This window comes from Trachurus japonicus, chromosome 5 (genome assembly GCF_045865225.1).
Source record: "Trachurus japonicus isolate A0001 chromosome 5, Traja_1.0".
In the NCBI taxonomy this organism is placed as follows: domain Eukaryota; kingdom Metazoa; phylum Chordata; class Actinopteri; order Carangiformes; family Carangidae; genus Trachurus; species Trachurus japonicus.
In genome coordinates this window covers 21,126,410-21,153,916 of record NC_140911.1, presented here as the reverse complement: position 1 = coordinate 21,153,916, position 27,507 = coordinate 21,126,410, and the positions used below count along the sequence as shown (strand labels likewise).

General features: G+C 41.3%; 3 protein-coding genes across 3 annotated transcripts in view; all 3 read right to left on the bottom strand.

Annotated features, from left to right (window-relative positions):
- Positions 1–3,447, bottom strand: LOC146987537 (V-set domain-containing T-cell activation inhibitor 1-like). The gene is made up of 2 exons (XM_085777922.1): positions 3,363–3,447; positions 1–398 (listed from the first exon to the last, which is right to left on the bottom strand). The coding sequence occupies exons 1-2, from the start codon at positions 3,445–3,447 to the stop codon at positions 1–3; spliced, it is 483 nt and encodes a 160-aa protein (XP_085634048.1).
- A 2,796-nt stretch (positions 3,448–6,243) lies between these two features.
- LOC146987534 (hemicentin-1-like) overlaps positions 6,244–27,507 on the bottom strand; it is a 90,901-nt gene continuing 69,637 nt past the window's right edge. Inside the window, exon 12 of the mRNA XM_085777921.1 lies at positions 6,244–6,554. Within this exon, the coding sequence (XP_085634047.1) occupies positions 6,244–6,554 (311 nt within the window). The remainder of the gene's footprint in view (positions 6,555–27,507) is intronic.
- LOC146987536 (butyrophilin subfamily 2 member A2-like) lies at positions 10,362–12,291 on the bottom strand. The gene is made up of 3 exons (XM_085777844.1): positions 12,103–12,291; positions 11,107–11,433; positions 10,362–10,444 (listed from the first exon to the last, which is right to left on the bottom strand). Exons 1-3 carry the CDS (start codon positions 12,185–12,187, stop codon positions 10,362–10,364), a joined length of 495 nt encoding a protein of 164 aa, XP_085633970.1. The 5' UTR covers positions 12,188–12,291.

Below are 27,507 nucleotides of genomic sequence, written 5' to 3'. Positions count from 1 at the left end.
TCACTGAAACCAGTCACATCTGTTCTGAGCAGCCATGTTTCCAGCTGTTTCACCGAAGAACTCACCAACAACAAGTACAATGTGGGACCGTCTGATTGGCTGATGAAATGGAAAATCACAGGTGTAGCTTCCACTGTCGGCCACCTTCGTATCTCTGATGACTATGGAGGCGTTACCAGACTCCAGATGTTGTGGAAAATGAAAGACCCGTCCTCTGAAGTGTTCGTCTTGACCTGAACGTTTCTCGTCATAAATGCTGCCCCTGTCGTACATGAACACCTCCCTCTGACCGTCCTTCTTCCAGTCAAACAGCTCCTGCTTGATGCTCGTGGTGCTGAGGGAACAGGGCAACACGGCGTCGTTCCCCTCCTTCACCACCAGATTGGTGACATCTGGAGCTGCAGGACAAAACATGAATCAATCACTGTGATCACATACAGAGTCGTCAGGTTAAAGAAAAGCTCAGACAACACATGAACACATATGTCAAAACCTATTTCTGACCACGTTCCACATTTGTGTGTTAAGTATTAAAGTGGATGAGAACAAACCAGGTTATATAGTTTTGATCATTGTGCTTTGAGTTTGCCTTTATAGATTTGAAATGTGTATTCTTATTTATATTTTACAGTCACCACCAAGCCTTTCCTGCTCCCCTGATATGATGTTTTGTCACTTTGTCATGAAAATATAAAACCTGTGCAGTTTTTAAATGATTATCAATTAATTTAACTTTCATTTCAACCTGGATGATCTCAGCACAAATTGCTGCAGAGTTCATGTCTGTCTGAGATCTGGCTCTCAGTTCATCAGCTGATCAATCACTGCTGGAGAGAAATCACAATACCAAAGTGAACCAGCAGGTGGTGCTACTACAGTATTAATCATTACAGTGTGTGCATATTTGCTCCCATGTATTTCACTGGTGTATTTCACTCTCTTACTATCTGTTGTTCTACATTTGTGACAAACATCTGCTGAGAAAAGTTGAAGTGGCAGTTTGACCTTCTGTTCTGGGACAAGCGCCAGATACTGTGAAACAGTTAGAGGAAGAGGTTTGTAGATTGTTTAAAAGATGAAACCAACACCAAGAGAGGATAGAAGAGACAAGAGGCTGTTTATGCTGCTTCTTAACAACTCTCTGTAGAAAGACACGATATGGGAAGTTGTGTGTAGATTCATTCTGTTATCAGATCTTGGGTTCTGCACTTTAATTAATTCAATGATCCTTTATTTTAACTGGGGAAAACACTGACGCATTATAATTTAACCAAGCAAAGGACAAACTTAAAGATCATAAAGACCCAAGAAACAAAAATGTGGAGTTTCCATTAACGTGCCAGAAAACAGAAACAAAATAAAACTACAAAAGTGCCAAGAAATAAAACGACAAAAATCGACAAAAACACAGAGAATAAATAAAAATCTCAACAGTGATTCAAATATCAAAATAATGGTGTAGACTAGAGAACTAAAACAGGAACATCTGGGTGTGTGGTGTAATCAAAGATTTAAAGTGCACTAAATTTTTGATTATTCTGCAAATTGTTTCATGTTGCAGGTGCACAATAATAACAATCGGATCTTCAAGGTTCAGGTTCATTATATCTATTACATTATATCTATCTGACTCTATGAACCAGAGAAGGACGTTCACTGAGTCAGAGGATCAACAAACACACAGAGGCAGAACAACACTACACTACACTACACTACAATACACTACGCTACGCTACGCTACACTACACTACACTACACTCACAATCCATTGAAGCAACAACACAATACAACTGTTCATTGTCACCAGTGTTTCAGTGTTGTAGAGAAGGTGAGGAGACTGAGCAGCAGGTCGGACAGGAAGTAGGTGTGTCAGTGAAAACAGGAGGAGGATTCAGACTTTAACTTGATTTGATTTGACTCCAGGTGTCAGGTCACAACATGAAACATAGTTCATCCCAATTAAAGAGACGGTTTGTCCTTAAACCAACTTCAGCTCAATAGTTTCAAAGGTCACTGATGAAACATTTATTCATCCAAACAAGTAGCAAACTGAGGAACAATGAACCATGTTTCCTGCTGCTGCCTCTGGTGAACAACCACAGGTGCATGCTGGTCCTAAACCAATACACATATGCAAATAACCCAATGTGGCCAGAGCATCACACACAATATAAACATTGTGAGAAGGAGAAAGAAAGTCTGACACTTCTGATTTAAACCAATGAGGCAGAGTAAACAACAGAAACACGTCTCACACACTGAACATTAAAGCTTCATGGAGGAGGACTCACTGCAGGACTGTTGGATCAGACTGAATTAGTTTGAGCTTGGTGTTCCTAATAAACTGAGCACTGAGTGCTTCATGAACTAACGCTTCTTCAACTCCACTGCTCTGATCCACACACAGGAATCTGTCCAGGCTCCTGTAGATGTGACGGCTCTCATCATTTATAAAACACAGAGTCTCCTCAGACACTGAAGCAGAACCACACTGACAGGTTTCACTGCTTCACTGAAAACAACCAGAGACACAAACAACATGTTACAACTGGAAAACTACTCTCTCTGGTTCTTCTGCTCATCAGATATCACATCTGACCACATTGGATCACATTTCATCACATGGTCTAATTCATGAAAAACAGATCAATACATTTTCAAACTCCAAATTATTACTGGAGTTATCTGGGATGAGGGGGAGGGGGTAATAAAAATCAAATCATGATTTGATATAAAAAACAAATAAACATTTTGTTGAGGAGGAAAATATATCCGGAGCACATCCTGGTCAGATAATTACCTCAATATTGTTTGAAACACTAATCAATAATCTATTACCTGCAATGAGTCAAGTTGACAGGACACACCTCCACCTGCAGCAGCTGAGACACCTGAGCACCAGGTGAGTGACTGAGTTCATACAACTATGAACTAAACTAATTCATTTATAATGAGAATTTAACACGTAGAAAAACATCTGGACAATAATCCGATTAAACACTGAGTTTATGTTCATGATCACACTGAGACCACGCCCTAACCCCCCGCCCACGCACACATGCACAGTTTTGCTGACGTCACAGGTAAAGTTAGAAGTGAGCATGACTGGTGTTACTGTAACCTGAGTGATGTCGTCATTAATAGCATCACCTGACATTTCATCGATCAGCGCTAATTATGAGGAACAACATGGCATCGGACAGGTGCAGGTGATGACGTCATCCAGCCTCCTCCTCCTCCTCCTCCTCCTCCTCCTCGAGGACTGTGTCTCCAGACCGCTGCATCTTCTTCATGTCATTAAACAGTCAGTGATAATAAACAGAGCTGAGGCTGATTCTCAGTCTGAGCCTCAGTTTTCTCACCGTGTTCAGCAGCAAACGTTGATCCACACCGAGTCAGGACACAGAGACTCACGAGAGCAACGAGCTCCATCTGAACAGGAGCCATGACAACATCAGGGGAACATCTGGATGATGAAGCTTCAGCCGGCTCATCACACACTTTCACTCCGTCGGCGTCCGCGAGCTGCAGCAACAGAGACACTTCCGGCACACACCCTTCACAATAAAAGCTCCTCCTCCTCACGCGTCAACAGTGACTCATCAATCCTGATGATTCTCGTTTCCTTCCTGTTCATTATTAATAATTACTGATTGATAACTGGATAAATCAATCAGCTGATCAATCAGCAGAGTGATTTCTAGGTTTGATTATTAACAGATTATTTTGTTAAACCCCCCATAGGCACTCTACACTTTAGGGAAGCAGCAGTGGTGCTGCCAATCAGGCAACATCAAAGGATGTTTCATTAAAGGAGAACTGGACACAGCTGTTGTTGACTGAGAGCAACATTTTTAACTGTGTGGAATAATCAGTTTTATTTGTGGTCTGATAGACAAGGTGGATCCTGCTGATCATCACTGGGAAGAAACCCTGTAAATAAGCCATTAACATTATGACATTATGGCACATGTAATCAATTTCAAATTTAGTTTCAGTCATAACAGCTGCAGAATCAAGATCATTTGAAACTCTGTCCAATAGATTCACTTTAGTTTAAACAGATTGGTCACAACATTGCTGTTTTAAAAAAAAAAGTTTTATTAATTAAAAATCATTAAGCACTGCTTGAATTTACATGACTTCATCATCAGCTGCAATATAAACACAAACTCAGTGTGAGACAGAGCACAATTCAAATGTTACAGTCAACAACAGTGAAGACTGTAACTGTACCAGACAGACTCTGGATCAGCACCTTCAGAAATAAAATGAAGCAACATGATCATCCCAAATGATGTCAGCAACACAGGTTTCAAAATAAAAGTTACACGATGCTTCTCTAAATGTTCACATTCATTTAAAGCAGAGCAGCAGGTTTGACTTCACTGATTTTGATGTTTGTGTCAACGTCCACGTCGACTCAGTGAACAGCTACAAGCAGGTTGATAATATTTGGTCGATGTATTCATTCATATAGAGCTTTAATTCAAAGAGCTTTACAATCAGTTCTCTATTAAACTTGGTCCAGTGATGTCCAGTGGTTAGAGGTCATTCGTGGGGACTCTTGTCTTGGACTGACCTGCAGGAGAGAAAACAAAATGATATTGAGGAAAATCCAACAGAGCTGCTCTCACCCTGAGACAGAAGCTGCTTATCTAAGGAAACTCTGAGCATCACACATATGGTAGCAATTGTTGATACTGTTGATACAACACATTATTCGAACTTACCCAAATTAAAAATTGCGGTTGCGGTTTTTGCGTCGAAGAAGAAAAGCAAGAACAAGAATAATTAACACAAGCATGGCAATGATCATCCATATCCACCAAGGCTGACTCTGAGTCTGAACCTCTGGACCTGAAAGAGAAAGCTGATGTGAGTCTCAGAGTAAGTTGACATGATGAACATCAGACTGGACGTCACAGCTTCACACAGAGAACAATGAGTGTGTTGCTGCTCCTCTGATCTACAGTGATGAGCAGATGAAGACTCCACTGGGATGAATGTGACCAGGCTCAGTGATGTCAGCATCCGTCTCATGGCCTCTCTCCTCCTGCTGCTGCTCAGCTCAGAGCTCGGTTCTGGTTCTGCTACAGTAGTGAGGAGGATGATGATGCTGCAGCTTCCTCCTCTGTCTGACACGTGTTGTTCATCAGGAGGAAGATGTTTGAGTCACTGTGCTGCCACCTCCACTTCAGGCTGTTTCCATCTGACTCCTGCTTCACTCCTGCTGTGTGTGAGACCTCAAAGTGTGTGTGACTGTGATCTGTCTCCAGCCAGGTTTCTACACCCTGAGCCCAGGCTCTGATGGACTCTGGATCACCTCTGCTCAGCTCATCTTCACCTCATGATGGTTGTTGTTGGAGCTGCTGCTGATGAGCTCTGTTCAACACATGGGCCTCTGAGCTCGGGTCGACGCTTCACTCAGAATAAGTGAAGCTAAAAGCTGAGAGACGTCTGAACGTGGTCTTGTAGCTTCAGTGATGAAGCTCTCAGTGAGTTCACTGTGCTCACATGAACACACACAAACAAAGAGCAGCTGCTGCTTCATTCACTGGACAAGAATCTGAGTTCAGCCTGTTCACACTGACAACTTGTGCTGTCAGGAAGCTGCAGCACAGTCACACATCTGGCTGGAGACCACAGCTGTATATCACACTGTGACAGCACATGTGTCCTCTACAGCCTGAAGCTCAGATCATACAGCACCTGTGACTGGTTCAATCAGCCCACCTGCTCTACTGAGCTGCACACAGTCACATCAATACAAACACAGCCACATGTTGGTGAATGAGTCAAGTGGTCAACATCTGTTCACTCCTGGTTTCAGCTTCACACACAGGAGGACGATTAGTGACCAGATGTAGAAACACTTTGACTGTTGTTTCTCTTCTGCTTGTAAACAACCAAACAACAACCTGCAGCAGGTCATGAACCAAGAGTGAAGAAGCTACATCTCTACCAACATGTGATCATAGAGGACGCTCACTGCGCTGACAGACACTGATCACACTGATACTTCACTTCCACTGCTTTTATTTACCTTCACTGTATCTACCAGGATCAACAAATGTGTATAATCAGAAGAGTGTGATTGTAGTTTTAAGTTTAGGTTTCTGGTTAAGAGAATGAAAAGATCTTATCTACAGGTGAATGAGTGAAGTGGTCAACATCTGTTCACTCCTTGTTTCAGCTTCACACACAGGAGGACAATTTAGAAACTGTTGACAAATCACGACTTTAAATAAAAACAGAAACAAGGAGAAACTCACCAGGGACAATCACGTAGGTCTCACTGTAGATCTGATGTTTGATTTCCTCCTGTGTGGCTACACATCGATAGCTGTCGGTCTTGGTCACAGTAGTCTGGAGGATAATGTCGTAGCTGCCTCCTCTGTCAGAGACCTGTGGTTCTTCAGCAGGGACGATGTTTCCATGACTGTCCTGCCACTGGACAACAGGTTTGGGTGAAGCACCAAGAACCTCACACTGCAGCTGCACCCCGTCCTGTGTTTCACCAAGTATTGTGACAAATGGTTTTGAAGCTGCACCTGAAAAAATAAACAATAATTCATCAACAGTAATTTACAGGATCAGACACAGACTTTGATAAATCAAAGACATGAGAAACGAGCAGAGAAACATGAGGACAGTGTTTCCCTCCACTGACCACCTGGGGTCACTGATGGTTTGATGAGTATGAAACTCTCATCAGTATCTGTCTACACAGTAAACTGAATGTGTATTGGTTGTGTTTACATGATGCTGAATGTACTGTGACTGTGTGAGGACGTGTGAGGCCAGAAGCTACAATAAATAGAAAAGGGTGAAAACTGGTGAGAGTCGACCACAGGAAGCCTGGGAGTCCCCACCCTGGATTTTAGAAAGAACAGAATAAACCTGTCATGGATGATGAGGGGATAAATACAAGTGTTGTTTCTGTGTGTTCAGTTTCTTTGTAAATAAACTCATTTGAATCTACGAGCTACAGTTTCAGTCTCATCTGTTGATAACCTCTGTCAGCCTCCACATCTGCAGGTTCAACACTTAGAGCTGTGTCCACTTCAAATGACGTCATGCTGCTGCTCCTCTGCATGGGAGGAGCCAGTTGAAGGAGGAGCTTTGCCCCGTGTTTCCTGTCACTTCTACACTGTCGACTATTTAAAGAAGCTCATTGTTAACTATCACATAAAAACAAAATGACTTCAGTGTAGGACGCCTCCACTTGTCTCCTGCTTAGACTGCTGCCCCCCGACCAGGAAGTGGACCAGCTGTAGATACTGGATGAACGGCAAATGATCAATTATCACACTGAACTGATACATCCCATAACATTTCATGTACAAAGGTGGCACTGTGCAGTCCCCTCCCAGTCCCCTCCTCTCCTGCAGTCTGCAGACAGACGCCTCTCTACACTGTGGCCTTCAGCCTCCAGATCTCAGGTGAACACTGATGGTAGATTTCAGAGCCACGTGTCAGACAGCGCTCTCCACCACCACCATCATCAAAACACCAGATGAGGGAACATGTTCATGGAGAGTGTGTTCATCCTGCAGTCGACTTCACACACTTGGAGAATCACTGACAAGGAGCAGTGAAGATGATCTGGCTGATGTGGTGACCAACACCTGACTGAGACACTTCATGTTGTTTCTCCTTTAATGTGTCTCCTGTCTGTGTCAGAACCAGATCTTTTCACTCAACCCTCCTCTGCTTCAACATGTGGAGTAAAGTGTGTTTAACAACAATAGAAAATCACAGTCTGAGACTCAAACTCCATCTCAGCTCTGTCTGATGGAACAAGCTACATCAACTGGACTCAGCTGAACAAACTGTTTCTGACTCATCTCATGACAGAAGCTCAGATACAGTTTGGAAAACAGGTGAATTTCTGATCAGTTTCTGTTTGACAAAATGAATCCTGAAACAGATTCAGGAGAAATTTCTTGTTTGGGATGTAAACAATATTTTCTGATCCTAAAATCATATAAACATTGTGTTATAAAATATGAACCACAGGGTCAAAGGTGTGTGTTCCTCTTGTTATCAGCTGTGTCAGTGACTCACTCAGTGTTCACTTTATCAGGAACATCTGTACAGTCTAATCCAACACAGATGTTGATCAAATATTTTCCAGGGATCAAATGGAGCTGGAACGAGACGAGAGGTGAATCTACGTTTCCACAGCTTCTTCTTCATGAGTCTGTAAAGAGACACTTCACTGACTGTACACATCAACATCAGTTCACTGGTCAGGAAGAGCACCACTCAGTCTGACATCACAGTGACGTCACTGTGTTCACTGATTATAATGTCGGCCATGTTGGCTCATGTTATTAAATGATATTTGATGTGAACCTCATTAATGAGGACAACAATGAGGACAAATTCAGACAGAGCTAATAAAACTGTTTCATCATGTTTCTAACAGCAGAGCTCTGAGGAACAACTAGTTATTGTGGTTTAACCTGTTTTAATCCAGAGGTGAATAAACCTCCTCTGTGTAACCAGTTCAGTTCTGACCAGTCAAACCAGCTGAGACTTTACAAACAGCTGCTGCCTCCAGCTGCAGGACTCTGATCTGAAGCAGACGCCTCAAAGGGGCTGAAAACAGGCTGAGTGCAGACTGCAGCCTGAGGACCAACACTACAGGCCTCGTCTGGTGTCTGTCCTCCTCTCAGATGGACAGTAGCTACAGACTGTAGACAACAGGGCTCAGAGTCAGAGCTGAGCCTCAGTCTGAGCAGGACAGTCAACAGGTGCAGCTGGAAACATCTGGACATCAAAACTTGGTTCTTTGATAAAACTGAGCAAAAATTTTATATCATGACAGTAAATGAGGAAATATTGATTCTTCTCTGACAGGAATAATTTCAGATCGTTGCATGTGTTAGGCTACAAAATGTAATATTGAAACTCATTAGAGGTTAAACAGAACTACAATACGTAACGTTTAAGTACAATTAGTGATTAGTTTGAAACTGTACAAATAAATATGACAGACTGACGTCATTACAAACAGGACCCACCTGGGATGTTTTCGTCTCTTCTGTCTTTTAACCTTGTATGATGCGGAGGATGCATGCGACCCTACATTTACACGTAAGGGTGACGTTAGACATACACTATAGACTTAGTAACTGTTTTAATTTGTTAATACTAACACTTTACACCTCATTTGAAAGCTCATGACTTCATTTTCCGGAAATTTTTAAGAGTTAAAAAATGTATTTACAACATCACATCATTGTGTCTCTCTTTGCAGCAGTAACCCATCAGATTATAGTTTACTAATCTGTGCAGCCTCGATTAAAACACATGTAAAGGCTGACAAACAGACTATTAAAGACCAACTGCCTTCGTTAAAAAGAGTAAAACACTACTAATTCAATTCATTTCGCGAAAATTCAAGTGGAAGTAAAATAAATTACCTGAAGAATATCGGACAGTTTCCCTTAATTAACTTTTATCCGGTCCTTAGAACTTTTAACCTGAACTACATTTCGGTCAATTTTAAAGCTTTGTTAAAGTATTTGACCAATGATGTTAGGTATCTCTGAAATCAGAAAACGCCCAGAAACAAAATAAACCAATCAGCGGCTTTCTACGATGTAAACTGACGAACCTAATGGTCTTTTAACTTACAACAGCCAATCAGAGCAGAGTATTATTATGTGGCCGCCTCGTGACTTTGATTGACAGCTACTTTAGTCCAATAGGAAGTAACCACTCTGAAACATGCCCAGTTTGTAGCCGGTAAAATCACCTGTCTGACCATATATGGAAGTTGATGTAGTGTGACTCCCTGTGGTGGAGGAACAGGGACATGTCAGAAAAAACTTTTTACGAGTCACAAGAGACAAGATTCAGTGACACTTAATGTGTAAATCTGTGTGTAAATATTAATAACCGCTTCTTTGAGTCAACTCCAACATTGAGGCATTTTTTCAGAGTCATAAAAGACATTCATCTTCATTATTTGGTGACTGAGGAGACATTTTATAATAATCTATAGTCATCTGATGGAGATACTCTGTACTGCACTTTCAGAAATATCTCAGAGCCACTTCTGTCTATCAACATGACATTTAGAGCAAATGTTGGAGACACGTAGGTGAAGAGATTCTGTTAATTTCAGCCTGATAGTCCAGTTTACCACTAATTTACTGAATTTTGAAAGAATAAATGAAAGATAAGGAACAAGACATTTCTGCTGTATTCTCTGTGTGAACGTGAACCCATCCATCTCTGTGTGGGGGAGAAATCAGAGTAACACAACATAAGAGAGCTCAGTGTTTGCTCTGCAGTGATGCTGACAACATCTATCAGCTCTTCACAGTCTGGGAACAGCAGAAGATTTAAGATGAGTGTGTATCAGCTGGAGTAATGAACACGACTATTGAGCCATAAGAGGTTAAGATATTGCGCTGTGGGTCTGGATCTGGAGGGAGAAACACAACATCATCATGTTAGAGGGATTGTATGATACTCACAAACATGTCAGACCTGCTATAATGAGAAAAGAAAACAGTTTTACTTCCTGTTAGGTGAATATTAATATTTGGTGTAAAACCTGGTCAGGTAGAAAGGTTATCTGGTCTATCTAGCTGAAATGTTGGTCATGTTTAAATGTTGTCACACACAGCTCAACACTTGACTAAGCTAAAACTTTAAAATTATTTGGTTTCTATGGGAACCACCACCTATCAGGAGAATAGCATCTTATTCAGAGTGAGATCAGAGGAAACAGTTCATGTCTGCAGGAGAAAATGGTAACATAATAGGGTCAAACAGAGCAGAACCAGTAGAGAGGAAAGTTTTTTTTTTTTTTTTTTTAACATCATTGATATTTAAAACTCAAAAAGACAAATTTTACTCCACAAAGGAGCTTGAATGAAAATGTCCCTGACTCCCTGCACTGACCTCTGCAGGTTAAACAGTAACCTACAACTGACACTTAATCTCAGCACAGCGTGTTCAGATGTGGTCACTTCATGGTATATTTTTATATTTTGAATAGTATTTCAATAACTCTGAAATACTCTGCATAGTTTCTGCTTGTGTTTTGGAGAAAAAATGTCCCACATCAGTCGTCCAACTCACCTACAACAAGTATAATGAGGGAGTCTTGTTTTCTTGGGAAAGTGCATGTGTAATTTCCGTTGTCGTCCATCCTTGTGTTGTGGATTATTATGGAGGCGTTGCCGTTCTTCAGTTCATCTTCAAAGTGAAAAACTCGCCCAGTGAACTGTTCATCTTGACCTGTGCGACCCTGGTTGTAATGCAGGCCGGCATCGTACAGGAAAACCTCCTTGTCACCATCTTTCTTCCAGTCAAACACCATCTTCTCAATGTTCTGCTTGGTGCTGAGGGAACAGGGTAAAACAGCGTCTCTCCCTTCTTCCACAGCCACAGTGACGGCACTCGACCCTGAAAGATGAAACATCAAATGTTCTCCTGTCACCTCAGTTCATCTGAAGCAGCAGTTTACAACCAGTTCAGCAGGTGATCAAAACACTGAAGAGACTGAGAATGAAAATTAAATCATGATTTAATATTAACAAATGCTCATATTTGTGTTAAACAGAAAAGGAAATCAAGATATATGAGGATATCTTGGTCAGATACTGATCTCCATTGTTTGAATTACTAATAAGTAGCCTAATCTATCAACTCCAATGAGTCACGTAGACAGGACACACCTCCACCTGAGACATCTGAGCACCAGGTGTGTGTTTATCAAACTGAACTAAACTCATTTATTGATAATGAGAATTTAAAACAGAGAAAAACATGTTCACGTTGAGACCACGCCCTCCCAGCCCCCACCCACGCACACACATCCACAGGTGAACTTTGAATCTGTTATGTTAACCTGAATGATTTCATCATTATATAACATCACCTGACGTTACATTATTGATCAGATCAAATAATAATAGGACATCACTGTATGGACAGGTGAGGTTGATGACGTCATCCAGCCTCCTCCTCGAGGACTGTGTCTCCAGACCGCTGCATCTTCTTCACGTCATTAAACAGTCAGTGATAATAAACAGAGCTGAGGCTGATTCTCAGTCTGAGCCTCAGTTTTCTCACCGTGTTCAGCAGCAAACGTTGATCCACACCGAGTCAGGACACAGAGACTCACGAGAGCAACGAGCTCCATCTGAACAGGAGCCATCACAACATCAGGGGAACATCTGGATGATGAAGCTTCAGCCGCTCATCACACCATCATTGGCTCATCACACACTTTCACTCTGTCGGCGTCCGCGAGCTGCAGCAACTGAGACACTTCCGGCACAAACCCTTCACAATAAAAGCTCCTCCTCCTCACGCGTCAACAGTGACTCATGAATTCTGAAGATGCTCGTTTTCTAGCTATCTGTTTCTGAATTCTTATAAAACTGATAAACAACAAACAAATGATAAATCTCTGCCTGAAATCTTGCAAATGCATAACAATTGAGTAGAGCTGCAGCCATCAGTCAATTGGTCATTGAGTATTATGATGATCAGTTCTTCTAAAGCTGTAAAACACATAGTTGATTGCTGATTTTCATTTTGTCATATTAAACTGATTCTCTTTGGACAACATAAAACATGCTGACTTCTCAGACTATTAAGATTTTGATGGGAATGCATTTATGATATTTTCACTGTTTATTATAAAAGAATACTGGTTTATATTAAGAGGAAAAACACAGCTGATCAATCCAAAATTAAAGTTATTGTAAGTAGTGATAACTTACTGTGGTGGTTTGGTTAAACCTACTACATCTTAGTGGAGCAGTGGTGTTGGCAACCAGACAGCATCAACAGTGGTAAATAGACAAATAGGATCCTTCATAGCTGGAGGAAAACTTGCAAATAAACCAACATACAAAGGAAAACAAAGTTCATAATATTGCACATAATTCTATTTTAGCCAGATGGTGGTGGCCCTTGTTTGGTTTTGGCCCAACAAAGCTGTCACAACATCATCAATAATATAACATTTTGTTCTGTATCGGTTCTTTCTGACTGACTCAATTGTTTTGTTGTTTTTATATATTTTATTCACATTTATTATTAAATAAGAGGAAATTATACAATTATTTATATATTAATATATATATTATTGTATTTTCATTTTTAAAAGCAATAGTCTCTGAGTTTTAATCTAGTAAAAAAACGGCATTAGAAAAAATACAAAATAAACAAACTATAAAATAAATAAAAGGAAAAATCAAAACTTGTGTATAAGAACAATTTCTTATCCTCAAAGTTCGATTCTGTTTATATCAAAACAGCTGAAGAATAAAGTCTCAATCCAATAGAATCACTTAGTAGACAGAAAGAAGCAGAACAATTACAACATACACATTTCATCTTTTATTGATTGGAAATCATTAAGCTCTGTATGAAATTACATGGCAGCCTGTAAATGCATTATCAGCTGGAAACATAAACACAAACTCAGTGAGAGACAGAACAAGATTCAAATGTCACAGTCAACAACAGTGAAGAGTTGTAACTGTACCTGACAGACTTGAGATCAGAAACATCTTCCAAAACAATGTCAGCAACACAGATTTCAAAACAGAAGTTGCATGATGTTTCAGTGCAGTTATTAAATGTTCACATTAATTTAAAGCAGAACAGCAGGTTTGCCTTCACTGATTCTGATCATTTTAATTTAAAGAGCCTTAAAATCAAATCACTTAACTTGATGCAGTGTTGTGAGAATGACTTAAATGTTGATAGAACCAGCTGTAAACTTTCAGATTGGCTGAAACAAGTGAAGCTACCAACATGTTTCAGCTCCCAACAATGACAACACACACACTTCAGCAGCAACTTCACAGGTAAAGCAAGGCAGGTGAGGGTCCAGATGTGCTACAATAATTGGTTGGTGTTTGATTGATCTGCAGGAGAGAAAACAAAATGATATTCAAGAAAATCCAACAGAGAGTAAATAACAACAGAAGCTGCTCGTCTGAGGAGATGAACACAACTGTCAGACTCTGAGCATCACACACATGGAAACACTTTGTTGTTCTGTCATGAAAATGTGATACAACACATCATATAAACTTACCTGACTTAGAATGTTGTTTCTTCATATACATATACACAGCTACACCAACTAAAAGACCACCAAGAACAACACCAACAGCAAGAGTGACACCGACAACAACTCCAGTGGGAAACTCTGGAACAGAGAGAGAAAGTTGATGTGAGACTCAGAGTAAGTTGACATGATGAACACCAGACTGGACGTCACAGCTTCACACAGAGAACAATGAGTGTGTTGCTGCTCCTCTGATCTACAGTGATGAGCAGATGAAGACTCCACTGGGATGAATGTGACCAGGCTCAGTGATGTCAGCATCCGTCTCATGGCCTCTCTCCTCCTGCTGCTGCTCAGCTCAGAGCTCGGTTCTGGTTCTGCTACAGTAGTGAGGAGGATGATGATGCTGCAGCTTCCTCCTCTGTCTGACACGTGTTGTTCATCAGGAGGAAGATGTTTGAGTCACTGTGCTGCCACCTCCACTTCAGGCTGTTTCCATCTGACTCCTGCTTCACTCCTGCTGTGTGTGAGATCTCAAAGTGTGTGTGACTGTGATCTGTCTCCAGCCAGGTTTCTACACCCTGAGCCCAGGCTCTGATGGACTCTGGATCACCTCTGCTCAGCTCATCTTCACCTCATGATGGTTGTTGTTGGAGCTGCTGCTGATGAGCTCTGTTCAACACATGGGCCTCTGAGCTCGGGTCGACGCTTCACTCAGAATAAGTGAAGCTAAAAGCTGAGAGACGTCTGAACGTGGTCTTGTAGCTTCAGTGATGAAGCTCTCAGTGAGTTCACTGTGCTCACATGAACACACACAAACAAAGAGCAGCTGCTGCTTCATTCACTGGACAAGAATCTGAGTTCAGCCTGTTCACACTGACAACTTGTGCTGTCAGGAAGCTGCAGCACAGTCACACATCTGGCTGGAGACCACAGCTGTATATCACACTGTGACACCAGGACTCTGATCTGAAGCAGACGCCTCAAAGGGGCTGAAAACAGGCTGAGTGCAGACTGCAGCCTGAGGACCAACACTACAGGCCTCGTCTGGTGTCTGTCCTCCTCTCAGGTGGACAGTAGCTACAGACTGTAGAGAACAGGGCTCAGAGTCAGAGCTGAGCCTCAGTCTGAGCAGGACAGTCAACAAGTGCAGCTGGAAACATCTGGACATCCTGGTTCTTTGATAAAACTGAGCAAAAACTTCAAGGTTGAACCTATTAAGCTCCTCACAATCTGACATCACGTTTAGACTTTAAAAAGTCTGCTGACTGTGAGTGTTCAACTCCTACAGGAACGAAAAGTGCGACTTGAGCAGACAGAGTTCAGATCTGTTTACGGACTAATAGGGTCCATGTGTAACTCCACTTTTCAATCACAATGTTTCTGTCCTCAAACATTTTCTCTGACACTAAAAACAGGAACGTAACAATCAGAGTGCAACTGTGGATCATGTACAGCTCATAACCTTCACAGCTGCACAGCCACATTAACACAAACACAACTATTAGTGATGCTGTTCATCTTGAACGGTGAGTTCATAGTCATCACTCAGGTCATTTTCCCTTGTGTGAATGTATTTGATTTCTGGAGTGTTTCCACAACCACCCTGTCTATGTACCATACAAACAATAGTTAAAGCCAATGAGGAATGAAGATGCACAGTCTGTGTGTTTGTGCAGCTGATTAGACGGATCTGAGGATTTACTACAACCTCCATTTCTCTGAGAAATTTCACTCCTCACCCTCTAATTCTTCCTCTTCTCTCATTAGATTCATGAAGTGGAGTCTCACAATAACACTATAACACAGATGTTATATAGATATAATGATAGACAGTTCTTGAGCTGATCCTGTCAACATTAACAATAATTTAATTTGAAAATGACATGAAGGACCATGACGTAGCCTGGTATCAGTCTCATCTACTGATGATAATTTTGGCCATGTTGTGTTACAAGTTTGTGCTTGTTTTTTCATTTTCATTCATCCTGCAAACACAAATTCGCTAAGACTCATTTCAGTACATAAAGATGATATGAACTGACAGAATATCTCCATTCATTCAGCCACATGCAATTACTCACCTTGGACGGGGCCCACTGAAAGACAAAGGAAAACAAATGTCAGACTGTGTGATAACTTCAACTAGACAGATAAGTAAAAAAAAAAAAAAAAAAGGAAGAAGGAAGAAGAAGCAGGAATTTATTCCACATCTTTCTAAAACTGATTTGATAAACGTCCTAGTTTAAGCTGCTCACACATTCACAGACACAACTTGGTTCAGGCTGAGGTGTTTAAAAGAAACTAGTTGCTACGATGTGTCGTTGGCAAGGAATAAACCTGAGATGTGATCATTGTTCAAACACTGGTAACGCCTAATAAAGGTTTTTATTATGTTGTGCTGAGTTGGTTTGAGGAATTGATCATTAAAAGTACGACCTACACAATGTGAAGAGCAAAAGGAATGAAAAAAATCCATTCTGTCTAGCGGCTGCAGGCCTGCACACAGCCATACGTGTAATGGGAGTTTCTCCTTGCTCAAATTAGCACTCTCTCTCTCGTACCCTCCATCCAATCCCCTTGCTCAATTTGACACTCCCCTGCTCCTCATTCCACCTTGTCTCAACCCAACATTTGAAACTACAAGCGTTTTATAAGTCCCCGAGCCATTCAGACATAGACATATACACTGAATACATGAATTCAACAGCTTCTGCTTGTCCCACTGGCAAAGGCTGAAAGAAAGCGCAGGTCTGCCACTGAAAAGGCAGAGACGAAGAGGAGATGCAACACTTAGGAGGCTCGAGGGGAGGGCGATACGAGCTCGGAGGGAGGGATGTGTGTGTAGGGGGGAATGCTTTTTTCAAATCTTTCTCATCGTCTTTTCCCAACCTCGACCCTAGCTTTAATTCTGTCTACTTCTGGCCAATCATAGATTGTTGGATTTGGGAAATTACCGGTCTGAGTGTCCATACTGTCCACACTACAGACAGCTGGAAGTTCAACGTGAATGAAGACATGAACCTGTCACATATAACAAATGTTTGACACAAAGAGAGTTGGTCCAGATGTGACTACAGCGCTGTGGGGACAGCGTCCTGCCAGATGTGTAGTCTGACTATTTGGAAGAAGTCGATGTGGTCGTCATAAAGCAACCTGAACAGGACATAATCACATTAAATGAGAGCACTCACCCACATAAAGACTGATGAGGAATCTTTTATTTGGACGTGGAAATTCACAGGTGTAGTTTCCAGTGTCATCCATCTTTGTGTTTGTGATGATTATAGAGGCGCTGCCTTTCTCCAGTTGTCCAGGAACAGAGACACGACCTTTGAACTGCTCATGTTGAACTGACCCAGCGTCACCATCATACACATACACCTTCTGACCATCTTTCTTCCACTCAAAGTGTTTAGATGTAATGTCCCCTGAGGTGGAACAGGGTAAAATCACATCATCCCCCTCCTTCACAATGATTGTCTTTGGTTCTGGAAGATAAAAACACATATTAATCAGTTTGTTTATGTGCAGAGTGACAAGACTGTTGTTACAAGAAAACATCAACTGATGAAATAACAAGAAATATTTTGTGTTTCTCTGCCTAATTTGCTAGATATCATTCAGCAAAACCTCTGCACTGCATGTTTACATTTTTTTCTTTCTTTCTTATATTTAGGTTTTAATCTTTTCTACTTCCTGAATGAACCTCTTGAAAGAAAGACATATCTGTCTGACATGAAACAAAGATTTAACTTTTACAATTTGTTTCTATGTCTCCTGAATCAGCTGTTTGTGCCTGACAGCATTCAGAGGTTGCCATGGTGATCTTAATGACACAGTTTCTGAGCCTCACAGGCGTAGGACAGTGGACTTGAAAGACTTTGATTAGATTGGTGCTTAACACCACACATCTCTATGGAAGTTTCTGTCCAGACACTTTCACTGGTTTTAACTAACTTGAATAAGTGAAGCTAAAAGCTGAGAGACGTCTGAACGTGGTCTTGTAGCTTCAGTGATGAAGCTCTCAGTGAGTTCACTGTGCTCACATGAACACACACAAACAAAGAGCAGCTGCTGCTTCATTCACTGGACAAGAATCTGAGTTCAGCCTGTTCACACTGACAACTTGTGCTGTCAGGAAGCTGCAGCACAGTCACACATCTGGCTGGAGACCACAGCTGTATATCACTGTGACAGCACATGTGTCCTCTACAGCCTGAAGCTCAGATCATACAGCACCTGTGACTGGTTCAATCAGCCCACCTGCTCTACTGAGCTGCACACAGTCACATCAATACAAACACAGCCACATGTTGGTGAATGAGTCAAGTGGTCAACATCTGTCCACTCCTGGTTTCAGCTTCACACACAGGAGGACGATTAGTGACCAGATGTAGAAACACTTTGACTGTTGTTTCTCTTCTGCTTGTAAACAACCAAACAACAACCTGCAGCAGGTCATGAACCAAGAGTGAGGAAGCTACATCTCTACCAACATGTGATCATAGAGGACACTCACTGCACTGCAGATTCTTCATCCAACTTGGAGTTAAGTCTGAAACATTTTTGAAAACACGGGTTCACTGATGGTCTGATGAGTATGAAACTGTCATCAGTTTCTGTCTACACAGTAAACTGAATCTGTATTGGTCGTGTTTACATGATGCTGAATGTACTGTGACTGTGTGAGGACGTGTGAGGCCAGAAGCTACAATAAATAGAAAAAGGTGAAAACTGGTGAGAGTCGACCACAGGAAGCCTGGGAGTCCCCACCCTGGATTTTAGAAAGAACAGAATAAACCTGTCATGGATGATGAGGGGATAAATACAAGAGTTGTTTCCATGTGTTCAGTTTCGTTGTAAATAAAATCATTTGAATCCATGAGCTACAGTCTCAGACTCATCTGTTGATAACCTCTGTCAGCCTCCACATCTGCAGGTTCAACACTTAGAGCATAGACTGTAAAAAGAATGGACGTAGCGTCCGTGACGTCACCCATTGGTTTGGGGGAGTCTGTTTTGTGCCGCTACTACGGGGGTTTGAGCCGCGCCATGTTGGATTCTACTTGCCATATTTGGAGCGGTGCGGCCGTTGGCCGGCCGAGAGCCCGCCCACTGGCCTCGAAGCAGCGGTCGCCGGACCTGTCACTCAACGGTTCTGCGCCCTAATTGGCCAGAACTTTAAACCTAATAATAGTAAAACCGTAGAGTTTAAAAAAAATTCACCCCCATCAGAGTGTGTGCGGAGGTAGAAACTATCGGTTGAGACCAAAAAAATAAAATGTACCAGGCTGTAAATATGTTTTTTTAAGCTGTAAAATCGGCTATTTTAACATGGGGCTCAATTGGAGTTGCTCCCTTCTGGAGCCAGCCCCCAGCGACAGCCGATGGGATTGCAGCTTTTTGAACGCGGAAGTGAGCTTCACTTCTCAGACCGACAACTGCCCCCTTGACTTAGAGCTGTGTCCACTTCAAATGACGTCATGCTGCTGCTCCTCTGCATGGGAGGAGCCAGTTGAAGGAGGAGCTTTGCCCCGTGTTTCCTGTCACTTCTACACTGTCGACTATTTAAAGAAGCTCATTGTTAAGTGACATAAAATAATGTCACTTAACCCCCCCCCCCCCAGGAGGAATATTGATGTGTCCTTGGAGTTGAGTAAATCTGGCAGGGGACTGGAGCTTTGTGCCTAGGAAGAAGAAGAAAAACATGCAGCAAAACAAGAGGGTCCAAGACAAAACTCACCAAGAGAGACGGAGGTGTAACCAGCAACCTCATGACTGATTTCCTTCTGTGTGGCTACACAGCTGTAGTTGCCAGACTCGGTCACAGTAGTTTCAAGGACAACAGTATATTTGCCTCCATCTCCAGGGACATTTTTAGGTTCTCTATCAGAAATGTTCTCTCCTTTACTGTCCTTCCACTGGACATCAGGTTTGATAAGCTCACCATGAACCTCACACCGCAGCAGTGCCGAGTTTGATGTTACTTCAGGAGGACTGATGGAACTGATGGAAGCTGTACCTGTGAACATGAACAATAACTTATGAAGAACATTTACAGGATCAGACATTTACTGGCAAGATGTTTAAATTCATCCCTTCTCTGACAGCTTGTGTATGTGGATTGGTGTTTTAAGAGGAAAATACATTACATAGAGAAACAGAAAATGTCCTTAACATGTACATTAGTTCTGAGTTGAACCAAACAATTGGCACAAGAGCAAACACTAATTCTGATTCATATCATCAGACACCAATAACACAAAGTCCAGACTTATAAAATATGAGACACTGGGTCAAATGTACAAACACCCACTGTGTGAGCAGAGCTTAAATGTGTCAGTGTTCATTTCATTAGGAACACCGGTAATCCAACACAATAAAGTCACTTTCATGATGATGATCATGTTCAGTTTTCTGTCCAGTACAACACCATCTGTGACTATAACCTCAGTGACAAACAAAGAACTAAATTAATACATTTCTGACAAAGTCAACACAAACTGAACATTATAAACTTTGTTAAAGTGAATTTATGGCAGAGCTGTTGCACTGACTTAGTAGACTGTAGCCTACATGTGTCTCCACCAACCGAATAATGTAGGCAATGCATAGGCACACACAAGTGAATAGAAAAAAAAAAAGTGAACAGTCACATCATCAGGATCGGGACTTACCCCTGATGTTTTCCCCGCTTCTGTCTTTTAACCTTATATGACGCGGAGGTTGCATGCGACCCGGTATTTACACGTAAAACTTAAATATCATATAGCCTATTGTTTCGTGTTTATGGTAAACGTCAATATACATGTTACACCTTCATCTGAAAGCTCAGATAGGCTATGTGTTCTTCCGAGCTATTTTAGAGTTGTATGAAATTATTTACGACGCTCAAATATTAGCTAACACTTTACGACAGTAACATGTTGGAAATTAGTTTGCTAACCAGCGTCACCGCAATTAAATCCCGTTAGGTCCTAAAACAGATATCTAAAGACAAACTGCTCATTTTAAAGAGCAAAACACCGTCGACTACATCCAGCTCATTTGAATTCAAGCGCAAGTAAACACTTAACAAGATAAATGCAAGTTATTTCCCCTGTTTAACATCGGCCCGATAATTTAAACTTTTCAATTAACATCATTAGTTCAATTTTAAAGCATTGAAAAATATTTGACTAAAGATTTTGAGCATATCTCAACGTAAGAAACACCCAGGAACAAAACAAACCAGTCAGAGTCTTTCGACGAACCAAACAGTCTTTTAAATCTCTCAGCCAATCAGAGCAGCGCATCTTAACCCAACCTCCTAGAGACTTTGATTGACAGGTACTGTAGTCCAGTAGGATGTCAGCACCACGAAAACACTGTGAGTTTGTTGCCGGTAAAATCCCCTGCCTGTATTTATATGGACATTACTGTAGTGTGAATCTTTGGAGGAGGGACAGAGATATAACAGAGAAACTTTGTTATCAATTAAAAGACACAATATTCAGTGACACTAAATATTAGGCCTATGTAAATCTGTGTTTAAAAATTAACAGTAGATTCTTATTGTCATCCTTAATATTTAGAAATATGTTGCAGTCATAAAAGACTTCTATCTTCATAATTTGCTGACTTGGGAGAAGTTTTATAAAGCTCAGTAGTCACCTGATGGAGATGCTCTGTATTGCACTTTCTGAAATATCTCAGAGTCACGTCTGTCTATCATCATGGCATTAAGTACAGACGTTGGAGACACTTTGATGAAGAGATTCTGTAAATTTCAGCCTGATAGCTCTTATCATGACTGATTTATTGTACTTTAAACATGGGGTTGAAGTAGAAGAAGAAGAGAGCTTCTACTTTATTAATTTAAATCCTTTATCAGTTGAACTGTGTCAGATCTGTAAGTCAAAACAACAGAGCTGATAAAACCTCTGAGGATTTTCTTTACAGTGATTCGGCGGAAACGAATCAGCTCCTTGTTGTCTCAGTATTATACAGAGTTTAAAATGGGAGACGCTGAAGAGGGGGTCATAATCATCATTAAAATGGACTCTAACTGGTTATTGAGTCACCAGCTAAAAAGAAAAAAGAAAACAAATGTTTGATATTGTCAACTTGAGAGACAGTAACAAAAACAGGAATTTAGTCCACATCTGTCTACCAGGAAATAATCAGGCATTAATCAAATCACTCACCTACTAGAAGATAAATGGGGACTTCTGGTTTTACATTTGGAAATTCACAGATGTACTCTCCAGTGTCAGTCATCTCTGTGTTTTTGATGGTTATGGAAGCGTTGCCTTTCTCCAGTTCTCCAGGAAAATGAGAGACACGACCTATGAATTGATCATATTGACCTGACACATAGCCACCATCGTACACATACACCCCCTTCTGACCATCTTTCTTCCACTTAAAGCGTTTTACTTCAATGTGACCTGTGGTTGAACAGGGTAAAGTCACATCAGTCCCCTTCTTCACAGGGATCCTCTTTGGTTCTGGAAGACAAAAAACACATATTAATCAGTAAGTTTATGTGCAGAGTGACACGACTGTTGTAACAACAAAACTGATGATGTAACAAGAAAGTTTTCAACTGAAACAAACCTTTAACTTTTACATTGTTTCTATCTCCTGACACTGACACATTTTAATGACAAAGGTGTGAACGAGAAGAATGAGAAAAACAACAGATTGAAAGACAACAAGTGATGTGAGTATTTAGAGAGAGATAGAGTGTGAGAGACAGTGTCATCATCATCTGATCTGAATCAGCTGTTTGTGCCCGACAGCATTTAGAGGTTGCCATGGTGATCTTAATGACTTAGTTTCCCAGCTACACAGGCGTAGGACAGTGGACTTGAAGGACTTTAGTGACATCGGTGCTGAACAACACATGTCTCTCTCTCTCTCAGACACTTTCAACCAACCTGACTTCGTTTAAAGTCAAGTTGTTGTTTCGTTTACTTTAGTTTAACTTTCCAATCTCGTCTGAGTTGTTTCAGCTGTTTACAGCTGCTGATAACGTTCACTCTGTCCTGGGTTGTTTCAGGGACGATGCTGCCCTAGATCTAACCCCCATCCCCTTTTTTATCTCTTCTTATTCCTCTGTTACAGTCAGAGCAGCAGCCATGTTGTTTTCAGGATGTGTCTGTGTGTCTGTCCCTCTCTCTCGAACACAATGTCATAGTAACATGTTGACAGGATTTCTTCAGACATTCATTTGGAGAGAGGAACGAACTGATTAGAATTCAGTCAAAGGTCAAAGATAAAGGTCATGTAGACTTTACAACATGCAGAGTGACTTCACTCATGTAGTGTGGGCTGGTTGGACAGGCTGTATAGTCTAGTACGAAGAGGGGGGTATCATGCACCCCCCGGAAATATACTTCTAACCAGTGTTTCTAGATTGGAAAAAATGTGTAGAAAATGATGAGCTATGTTAAAAAGTTGTCAGAATGTCCCATGTATCATTTTTATGCAAATTAGTGCCGCCATTATCGAAAAAACCTAATTTCACTATATCTCAGCCAATACTGCAGATATCTGAACAAATAAGGTGTCTAGACCCATGTTTTGGGGGTCAGAGATCACAATAAAACTATTCATAAAGTGATCACATGTTGGTGGCATGCTAGTAAGCAAACCTAACCCTTTTACCAATTACAAGACGCCAATATTGGAGATACCAAATAAGGTGTCTAGACAGAGGTTGTCGTGTGTTTAACCAAGGTTTATTTGGATCAAACATCATAATAGAACTCTTCTTGATGTGACCACTCTTCTCTTTCCCATGCCAGATAAACAGTCAAGTAAATGGTTCTCCACTATGCATCACTCATCATCGTTTTCACTGAAATCTTCAAAGTTAAACTCATCATCTCCTTCCTCTTTCTCCTCCTCTTCCTGTTCATGCTCTCCAGTGTCATGGGGATCAACCAGTGAAGTTGGTAGGATAGGACCACAGGACCACACCGGTTTCAACACTCCTTCATCAGTCTTCATCCATCCCTGCCCCTCATCATAGGGTTTTGGTTTTTCCAGAATAGGTTCATCAGCTCGCTAGTACAAGGCGACATAGTAGTTCACACGTCAGCCATGTGGCTTCAGAGCAGAGTGGCACGGAGGAAGGCCAGCCAGGTCAACCTTAGACTTGTAAGTGAGTTTCCTGTCCTCCCCCACCATGTTGCGTAGCAACTTGGCAGGGACAACATCCACTGAAGACTCACAACTCTGTCCAGACATCAGACAGGTGAATTGCTCCAACTGCCTCAGCATCTCAGGCTTGACACTCTAGCAGTCACTGAGTTGTCTGAATACGTGAAATCGGGGATTCTTCTTCAAGGGCCCCACCTTCCTTCTCCCTTTGATGGCACTGGTACAGTCTTCTCTACTGAACACATAGAACCCAAGAAGAGTGGCGCGGTAGTCTTCTCCCAGGGATTCTGCAATACTACTACTGCCTGGCTTCTGGTGCACCTGTCCCCACTGATGTTGAGATGGATGTGTTACAGTACGAGCAGAAGCTGTGGGCAAGGCTGCTACAGCTGACTTCATCAGACCCCTACAGTGTGAAGATCCAGGAAGCTTCTCAACATCTCCGAGCTGCAGAATCCCTGGGAGAAGACTACCGCACCACTCTTCTTGGGTTCTATGTGTTCATATCAGTGGAGAAGACTGTACCAGTGCCATGTATATATTTTTGGCTTTTTCATGCCTTTATTTGACAGTACAGTTGAGAGAGACAGGAAATAGGGAGGCAGAGAGGGGGGGAATGACACGCAGCAAAGGGCCGTCCGATGTGGGATTCAAACCAGGGCCGCCTGCACGAGGAACATAGCCTCAATATATGGGGCGCCTGCTTAACCCACTGCGCCACTCGACGCCCTGGAAGGTGGGGCCCTTGAAGAAGAATCCCAGGTTTCACGTATTCAGTCAACTCAGTGACTGCTAGAGTGTCAAGCCTGAGATGCTGAGGCAGTTGGAGCAATTCACCAGTCTGATGTCTGGACAGAGTTGTGAGTCTTCAGTGGATGTTGTCCCTGCCAAGTTGCTACGCAACATGGTGGGGGAGGACAAGAAACTCACTTGCAAGTCTAAGGTTGACCTGGCTCACCTTCCTCCGTGCCACTCTGCTCTGAAGCCACATGGCTGACGTGTGAACTACTATGTCGCCTTGTACTAGCGAGCTGATGAACCTATTCTGGAAAAACCAAAACCCTATGATGAGGGGCAGGGATGGATGAAGACTGATGAAGGAGTGTTGAAACCGGTGTGGTCCTGTGGTCCTATCCTACCAACTTCACTGGTTGATCCCCATGACACTGGAGAGCATGAACAGGAAGAGGAGGAGAAAGAGGAAGGAGAGGATGAGTTTAACTCTGATGATTTCGGTGAAAACGATGATGAGTGATGCATAGTGGAGAACCATTTACTTGACTGTTTATCTGGCATGGGAAAGAGAAGAGTGGTCACATCAAGAAGAGTTCTATTATGATGTTTGATCCAAATAAACCTTGGTTAAACACACGACAACCTCTGTCTAGACACCTTATTTGGTATCTCCAATATTGGCGTCTTGTAATTGGTAAAAGGGTTAGGTTTGCTTACTAGCATGCCACCAACATGTGATCACTTTATGAATAGTTTTATTGTGATCTCTGACCCCCAAAACATGGGTCTAGACACCTTATTTGTTCAGATATCTGCAGTATTGGCTGAGATATAGTGAAATTAGGTTTTTTCGATAATGGCGGCACTAATTTGCATAAAAATGATACATGGGACATTCTGACAACTTTTTAACATAGCTCATCATTTTCTACACATTTTTTCCAATCTAGAAACACTGGTTAGAAGTATATTTCCGGGGGGTGCATGATACCCCCCTCTTCGTACTAGACTAGTAACCTGACACTGGTCTGAGGAGGAAACAACCTGGAGGAGCTGATTCTAGTTTGTCTTGTTTGTGTCATGTACGTTTGAAGAAAAACATGTTTTACTCAGTGAGACATGATCGCTGCTGTCTGATCCATCAAATAATTGAATAAACTCTGGATTCTTGTGATTATGATTAGTAATGATGTTCAGGTGTTTCCTAAGAGATAAATCCATTAATTTTGTTTTTAAAGTTAAGTTCCACATAAAAAGTCAGATTACACTTGATGTGATATAAAACAAGCAGTAGACTGCTGAACCTATCTCCAGTTATATGTTATATAATTTCATTAATCACATAGTATACTCATCTTCACATCATATATCCTAGAGTATTCATTTTTATTCAAAATTGTTTCTATTTTTTTCTTTCTATTATTTTCTATTAACATTGAGTGTCATTGGCCTCCTGCTGCAACACAATAATTTCAATAAAGTCAATAAAGTATATCTTATCTTACATACGTATCATGAAGTAACATAATAAACTAATCAAAGGCCAATGGTCGAGGTAATGCAACAAAATGTCACACAAATGGTTCATAATGGAGCTTATCTAGATTGTCTTGTTTGTGTCATGTGTGTTTGAAGAAACAATGTTTCATGAGACATGGATCACTTAAATTACACATAATTTAAAAATTACTTTAAATTACATAAATTACTCATAATTAATTAATTGTTTAATAAGGATGCCTGGATGTCTTCTAACAGATAAAGCACTGATTTTGTTTTGTTTTGTTTTGTTTACATAAAAACTCAAACAAGCAACCTGTGTTCATTGGTAGCCTATATATTTTCATAACATTTAATACCAATGTATATTTAAGCAATATCACAGAAGAGGGAGTGCTGTTGGATGTGATTCGGTAGTGGATAATCACCCAATCATAATCACAATCATTACATTTTTTACATTTTTATTTTTATTCTTTCTCTTACTTATATATGCATTTGTTGTTTTAGGCCTGCTGCTACACAATAATTCTCCTGCCTATGATCAATAAAGTATATCTTATCTTAAATATCATGAAGTAACATAATAAATTAATCAAAGTTCAAAGGTCGAGATCATGCAATAAAATGTCACACAAATGGTTCATAATGGGTCATCAACCCCATGCATGCGCGCACACACACACACACACACACACTCCACCGTCCTTAAATTCTTGTGGTACAGTAACTAATCAATGAATGATCAATACCCCGGTCAGTCCAGTCATCTTTAAGATAATAATCATCAGGTTTGACTTGAAGGAGTTTCTCAGAAATAACTGTTTTGGTTCCTGTGCAGGAAGTAGACGCGACCTGCGCGTTCGTTGATCATCATCGCCAGTTATCGATCAGAAAAACACCAGTTAAACAGTTAAACACCTCCCCTGTGTCGTGGAGGCTAATGATCCAATATTAATCTATGATATTGATCTTCGGTCACTATTACAGTAATATTCACATTGTGTCATACCCCAGCCTCCATAATAAACCTATTAAACCTGCAGAGACAGAGATCAGGT